The sequence below is a fragment of the Carassius auratus genome, chromosome 46 (assembly GCF_003368295.1).
Source record: "Carassius auratus strain Wakin chromosome 46, ASM336829v1, whole genome shotgun sequence".
NCBI classification, from domain to species: Eukaryota; Metazoa; Chordata; class Actinopteri; order Cypriniformes; family Cyprinidae; genus Carassius; species Carassius auratus.
The window spans coordinates 12,742,837-12,749,780 of record NC_039288.1 but is presented as its reverse complement, the minus strand read 5'-3'; the positions used below and the strand labels follow the sequence as shown (position 1 = coordinate 12,749,780).

At 33.7% G+C, this 6,944-nt stretch overlaps 1 protein-coding gene across 3 annotated transcripts; it reads left to right on the top strand.

Annotated features, from left to right (window-relative positions):
- Window positions 1–699: 699 nt before the first annotated feature.
- Window positions 700–4,721, top strand: LOC113064233 (putative tRNA (cytidine(32)/guanosine(34)-2'-O)-methyltransferase). Of its 3 annotated transcripts, XM_026234889.1 has the most exons (12): window positions 741–784; window positions 874–953; window positions 1,095–1,164; window positions 1,299–1,398; window positions 1,805–1,860; window positions 1,939–2,017; window positions 2,125–2,193; window positions 3,045–3,098; window positions 3,219–3,321; window positions 3,420–3,503; window positions 3,666–3,769; window positions 3,863–4,721. In XM_026234889.1, the coding sequence occupies exons 4-12, from the start codon at window positions 1,351–1,353 to the stop codon at window positions 4,064–4,066; spliced, it is 801 nt and encodes a 266-aa protein (XP_026090674.1). In that variant the 5' UTR covers window positions 741–784; window positions 874–953; window positions 1,095–1,164; window positions 1,299–1,350; the 3' UTR covers window positions 4,067–4,721. The 3 variants fall into 3 exon arrangements, with proteins under 3 accessions (XP_026090672.1, XP_026090673.1, XP_026090674.1); XM_026234887.1 differs by having other exon boundaries at window positions 700–953; window positions 3,863–4,715; XM_026234888.1 differs by lacking the exon at window positions 1,805–1,860 and having other exon boundaries at window positions 705–953; window positions 2,141–2,193; window positions 3,863–4,589.
- Window positions 4,722–6,944: the final 2,223 nt, after the last annotated feature.

Sequence of the window (6,944 nt, the reverse complement as noted above, 5' to 3'; positions counted from 1 at the left end):
CCGGGCTTGAGCAGACTGTTGTGTCTGCGCTTCTACATGTCTGTGGAAATGTGAATTCAAAGTAATAAATTACACAGTTTAAACAATAAATGGTACAAAACTGCAAAGTACTAAATTGTTGAATTGCTCACTCTCTCAGAATGTATTTTGATTATTTATTAGATATTTGACTAAATAATTTCACATTCTAACTCAGTATGGTTTGTATGTACAGTATGTTGACTAAATTAAGCCAGAGACATTAGAATAAGACAGCTATTAATCCTTAAACATCTGAGTATTTATTTCATGTTTTAAAAACCGATTGTAATCTAACTTTGATTTTTTATTTATTCATTTTTATATTATACTTTTTTCCCCGTTTTTGTTAGTGTATGCATAATTGTATAATGTATAATAAAAGTGCATGTATAATCTTAATGTTTATGTTTAAAAAATATATATTTCTAATCCTTGCATAGGCCTACTCTACAATAACTGTAGTGTGATATTATTTTTTGTAGGTACTGTGATTGCATTGGAAAGTTCAAAATGCGTCTAGTCACAGACTATATGCTTATAAGTCAGCTTATAGTTTGTGTGTAATAAGTTGGATGCCTAATGTCCATAAACTACCAGCACTAGAATTGTAACCATACGATCGATCATACGTACATACACGCATCATGTGTAATAGCTAATATCCCCTCATCTCCAGTGGATGTCAGTGTTGTCTCACGTTTCTCTGACTGCAACAAGTGAGAAGAAGAAGTGTCACGTTGCGGCGAAAACAAGTCTCACTGCAGTAAAATTGTGTTATTATTTGTCTACAGAATTGTTGAGTGAAAATAAAATGGGGCGCTCATCCAAAGACAAACGAGATATATATTACAGGCTTGCGAAGGAGGAGGGCTGGAGAGCGAGAAGCGCCTTCAAACTCCTGCAGCTGGATGAGGAGTTCAACCTTTTTAAAGTTAAGAGCTTCATTGTGCTTCAGTCTGCATAGGATACTGGTTGAGTCATCCTATAGATGTCTCGAAAACTTGTGAACTGCCTACATAGCTCAAAGCAGACTTTTATGTTCAAATGACGGTTCATGCCCTTCCTTCATGCAGGTGTCAGTCGTGCTGTGGACCTGTGTGCGGCGCCTGGCAGCTGGAGTCAAGTCCTGAGCCGTAAACTCCGGTTGGTTAAATGTGAAATGCACGGAATGCAATTTTTCTGTTGTGCTCTGTAAAATGCAAAGTACACTTACAGATACTGTTAAGTAAAATCTTGTTGATTTAATTGGCACTTCACCTTTTTCTGTCCTGTTTCAGTGGAAAAGACAAGAGTGAAGAGGTCAAGATTGTGGCAGTTGACCTGCAAGCAATGGCCCCTTTGCCAGGGGTCACACAAATTCAAGGAGACATCACCAAGGTACAGTGTTTTTTTTTTTTTTTTTTTTTTTTAGCAAGTCATTATAGCAATTTAATATGTATTGAATTGTGTTGCTATAGCATCAATCTACACATTTTTAAAGCAAGACTCCAGTTGAATAGGGTTAAAAAAATTATATAGATAGACTTACAAAGCTGATTGATCATTACATGAAGAATTGCAAGCATTTTCTGGATTGCAAGTTTTCTTAAATGTTGTTTAATTATGCATTAAAAATGCACTTGTTTGCATACATACCCAGAACAAAAATATGAACATCGAATAAAGCCAGGTTCAAAGTTCAGGTTGGATTTTAACGCATTATAGTAGGTTTTTACATAGGGTATTTTTATTTCATTTTTGGATATCCAGTTTTTTATTTTATTTATTGTGTTTTTTTGTGAAGAGTTGTGGCTCAGTGCATGAGAAAACTCATTTTGAGGAAGCAGCTTTTAAAGATAGGTATTGCAATATGAATCTACAGGTGCAAATATATGACATGCCAAAAATAAACACTTCAACTATATAAATGTGCTATAGATTTCTACAGCACAGGAGATTATTCAACATTTTGAAGGACAGTCTGCAGACTTGGTCGTATGTGATGGTGCCCCAGATGGTGAGAAATAGCTTTTTTTTTTTTTTTTTGGAACATTTGATGTTCCCTTCTAGCTGGTCGATTTGTGATGTAGCAAAATTGCGATTTAGCAAAATCTTGAATTGAAGGTTTTTTTCTGTATAGTTACTGGTCTTCATGATGTAGATGAGTACATTCAGGCACAGCTCCTGTTGGCGGTATGTATTGCTATATTTTCCTTTAATCTTATCATTTTGCTAACACTTTACTATTAGGGATGCAACGATACCAGAACCGATCCAATCCAATGCCGAAAATTCGGAGAATCTGCCAATATCGATCCAATCCGATACCAGCACAGTTTTCTTTTTTTATTCAATATAGAATTTCTATACTTATATGTGTTGACCTGATCATCATTCTTTTGAATAGCATGAATAGTATGCGCACAATATCGGATTTGGATCGGTCTCGTCTGTCCGATACCCAATCCACGGAAAATGCCTTGGATCGGAGCCGATACCGATTCCAAGTATCGGATCGATGCATCCCTATTTGCTATAAGGTCCAAGAAGTTAATTTGAGTAAATAAACTATAAATAACAAAGAAATACAAAAAAAAAAAAAAAAAAAACATTTGTTGCAGTATTTATTAATTCTTTGTTCATGTTAGTTAAACATACTAAATATAATAAAATAAATGGACAAACTTTTTTTCCTAAAAATGTATGATAAATGTTGAAATTATCAGTCACTAAAAACAATAAATGCTTTAGAAGTGTTATATAAACACAATTGCCAATCAGAAAATATATATGCTAATGTTTGGTGAAATGTACTTATTAATAGCATTATTAATAATCCTATTATGAATAATATCAATAATTGTTTAATTATATTTTTTAAAATTTGTACAGAAGACTGTGAAATTGTTCTGGTACTGGTACCAATTATTGACATTTTGGTATCATGACAACACTAATAGTAAATTTAATTTTATTGTTGGTTTTTGCTTTACCATGTAAGTGCAAGATTGCCTGTTGAAGATTTTTTGTTTTCATACTGACAGGCTCTCAATATCACCACACATGTTCTTAAACCAGGTGGCAACTTTGTTGCAAAAGTAAGTCATCCCATTGTCATTCATACTCTTAACTACTGTTGTCAAGTTGTCAGTGCAAGATTATGAAATCTATAAAATGTTTTGGGTGAACCTGAACTCTAATGTCTGTCTTCTGTGTAGATTTTCAGGGGCAAAGATGTGACACTGCTGTACTCTCAGCTCAAGATCTTCTTCAGCTCTGTAACCTGTGCCAAACCACGCAGCAGCCGCAACTCTAGCATAGGTGAGAGTAGAATTTCATTAAAAAAGGGAATGTAAAACTTTTGGGGGAATATTGTACTTTTTCCAATGTTTTTGTGTGTGCATGTGTTTGCACTACAGAGGCATTTGTGGTGTGTCAGAATTACTCTCCACCTGAAGGTTATGTCCCCAACATGTCCAACCCTTTACTGGATCACTCTTATGGTAACTTGTTCCAATACTCTGATACCAAAAAAGTCCTTTCAAGTTTGTTTGTGCTCATCTATATATGGCATTTATTTAAATTATATATTGTAAATGTGTATATAATGGTATGCCCATGTCCTCCTCCTCCTCACATTATGAATGCATATATTTCCTGTCTAGATATTGACTTCAACCAGCTAGAGGGGCCGAACCGGATAATAGTTCCTTTCCTTGCTTGTGGAGATCTTAGTGCATTCGATTCAGACAGAACTTACCCGCTTCAGGTGCTAATCAGCTTCTTTCAAATCACGCATACAGTACGTGTCCGTTTATGAGTAGTCTGACCTTATTCATGTTTTGGTTTATTCCCCAAACAGCTTGATTGTAGTAAAGAGTACCAGTATTTACCACCCACCCAACCTCCAATCCGGCCTCCATACCAGCAAGCCTGTCAGCTTCGCAAGAATAACTTGCTAGCCAAAGAGGACTCGCCTTCTGGCACACTTGGTGATTCCCTGTCTGCTTTAGATCTCGAAACGAGTCCAGACACGAACATGGACACACCAGGAACCTCCAACTAATGGAAATTACTGATTTGCACAGCTTTTGTTAAAATCTTTTCATTGTTTTATTATGATTGATCACAATTTATTTTTAGAGTTTTAAGATACTCTCAAAAATGTGTTTTTTGTACCTTATTTTAAAGTTGTCCCTATAAAGGTTACTGTCCCAGTGACGAGCTGTCATACCCAGAAAGGTACAATTTCTGCACATTTTATTTATTTGTATTTTTTAAATCAACTGTAGGTTGATTTATATTTTATCTTTTATGTATTTAATTGTTTCTCTGACTTCTATTACACCCAGAATTGGCAAAGATTCTTCTCTTTGATTGGTCCTTTGCACAAGTCACAGAAACTACTTGATTGAATCTGAGCTTTGAACTGCAGTTCTACATGTTAATAAAACACAAATATACCAAAAACAGAGTTAGTTGTTTATGCTCAATACAGTGGTTCAAATTCATTTAGAAAAAAAGCCTGTCTATATATACAGAATTAATACAAACATATTTTAAAATCTCAGAATGACTGCTCAAATAATGGTTAAGTGAAGTTTGGAATACGTTCTAAAGCCTGCAAGTGGGAAGATCTTGCTTGCTTAATGTTCCATGCATCCATTGTACATTTTTATAACTAGTATTTGACACTAAGCATAACCCACCAGCTTTTTATTTTTTCATGTATTCTTTGTACACTGATGGGAACTGTTCTAAATTATGCTTTAATATAGTTATAAATAAATTATATAAAAGTGGTATTGATGGTCGTTGACGAAAGGCTGGGGAAATCATGCAGAGAGTTTGGCTGGAAAATAGAAACTTCTATGCAAAAATGTGACCAAAAAACAAGGTAAGAAACCGCAATCATAACAATATCTTGTGTAATTCTGGTAATGTCAAAGAATGACCTTACATCTAATAACTGTTTTATATCCATCAACCAGGAAATAATGCACACAGTATACATCATTTTAAGAGAAGTTAAACTCTTGAAAAAGTTAGTACCCAATGTCTTCAGTAGTATACAAAATGTATTTATTCAATGAATCATTTGTTTGTTTTTAAGGCTATAGACAAAAGTTTCATTCAGTCAGAGGTCAATGCATATTATGATTATTAAGTTAAACTATTGGCAGAACATTAGTACATACTTTGTACTATAGTTATTACAATAACTAACCCTGAACCTACCCCAAAACCTAATCCTACCCCATGTAGTTACCTTATATTACCAGAACTTTTTTTTATGTAGGTACACATTACTGTACATTGTACTGTGCATCCAAAGTACTTGGTATAAACCTGGAGTTCTCTATATTTCATGTTTTCTTTTCATAGTTACAATATCAGATAATGTGTTTGGAATGCTCATAATATCTGTAATCACTGCACATATCTACTGTGTTTTTACAGTGAATGGATGATTCCGAGGTCATGATCGGTATTATGTTAAAGTGTGATTTATTTACGAAAATATCAAATTCATAACAAATTCACAACAAATTCAGGGTAGGCTTTCAAAGATTTTGATGTTACTCTATCAGACAAGACTATTTTTGAATATATCATCGTACATGCAGTACCAGGAAAATATTTATCTGTTTTATCAGTTTATTTAAGCTGATATAATGAATTATATTATTATTATACACACATGTACAGTCATAGTTATAAAGTTTTTTTGCAGTTTGCTGCTTAAGCATGTTGTGGTGTTCATTCACATTGTTTCTAAATTATTGTGTAAAATGATCAGATGCATTTTAAATAATTACTAAAAGCTTATTTGCCAAAAAAAAAAAAAAAAAAAAAAAAAAATCACTGTTTTTTGATCCTGACACAAACTGACCAGCTAATATTAATTGACTAATTATATCAGCAGCAAGTGTGAAAGTGTGAATGAGTACTGGTCAGGTGAAATCACTATCATCATCGTATAAGAGCAGACTGATTACTATAAAAGGAAAGAAGAAGCGCTTCTAAATCATTGTGTTCTTGTTAGAAATGGTTACCTCCAAAGAAACACATGGTAATTATTAAAAATGATCTACAAATACTGAAGCAGCAAACTTTGCAGAACACAAAATTTATGTCACTGCCAAAACTTTTGGCCATGACTGTATTGCAAGGTAATATCCCCATTAGTCCTTACTGATCGATCGATAAGAATGACTGTAATATTGAAATCCTGTTGTGCTGTATAGGCTCCACTAGATGGCGGTAGCTGCCGTTGGAAGCCCAGGATCGCTCTTTACTGACAAAATGCAAATTTGTATTAAACGTTTCTATTTTATTAAGCTTGTTGTGGAAAAAAAGGTATGTAGTGGAGACTATCTGCGTTATGTGAGTACAATTAAAACCAAAATAGGCTAATTACATTTTCTGTTTCTGTTAATTTTACTTCAGACTAGTAACCCGATAAACCACAGACAGGATGTTGGAAAGAGCGGTTGTAGGCAATAAAGGTAACGTTAACGCTACACTTGTAAAACACTGAGCTAAATTCGGTGACATATCGAATGGTTGCACTCTGTATTTATAATAATAATTATAATAATAATAATTATAATTATTATTATAATTATTATTTAACCTTAATAAGGTTTAGACTAGAAATTAACACTACCATTGTACATGTCACATCAGTGGCCTCGAAAATAATATTTACTTGCCATGTTAGCTCGCTTTACCCATAACACCTGTTATTTGACACCTTGTTGGAACAAATCACTTTATAGTTGACTGCAAATATCTCAATGTTGGAACTGGTAAACTTTTGAACTGAAACTTTTGCTTTTGTAAGAAACGAAATACACTGTTAGATGTCTCGATTAGTCAAAATACAACTTCTGTATAAGCCAACACAACATAAATGCTAAATATAGATATATAAGATCTGA

Excerpts from the sequence above, each read along its gene's own strand:
- LOC113064233 (XM_026234887.1), top strand. The coding sequence starts at position 701 with ATGTCAGTGTTGTCTCACGTTTCTCTGACTGCAACAAGTGAGAAGAAG. Across the intron at positions 3,099-3,218 it reads GTGGCAACTTTGTTGCAAAA|ATTTTCAGGGGCAAAGATGT; the intron begins GTAAGTCATCCC and ends TCTTCTGTGTAG. Across the intron at positions 3,322-3,419 it reads CAGCCGCAACTCTAGCATAG|AGGCATTTGTGGTGTGTCAG; the intron begins GTGAGAGTAGAA and ends TTTGCACTACAG.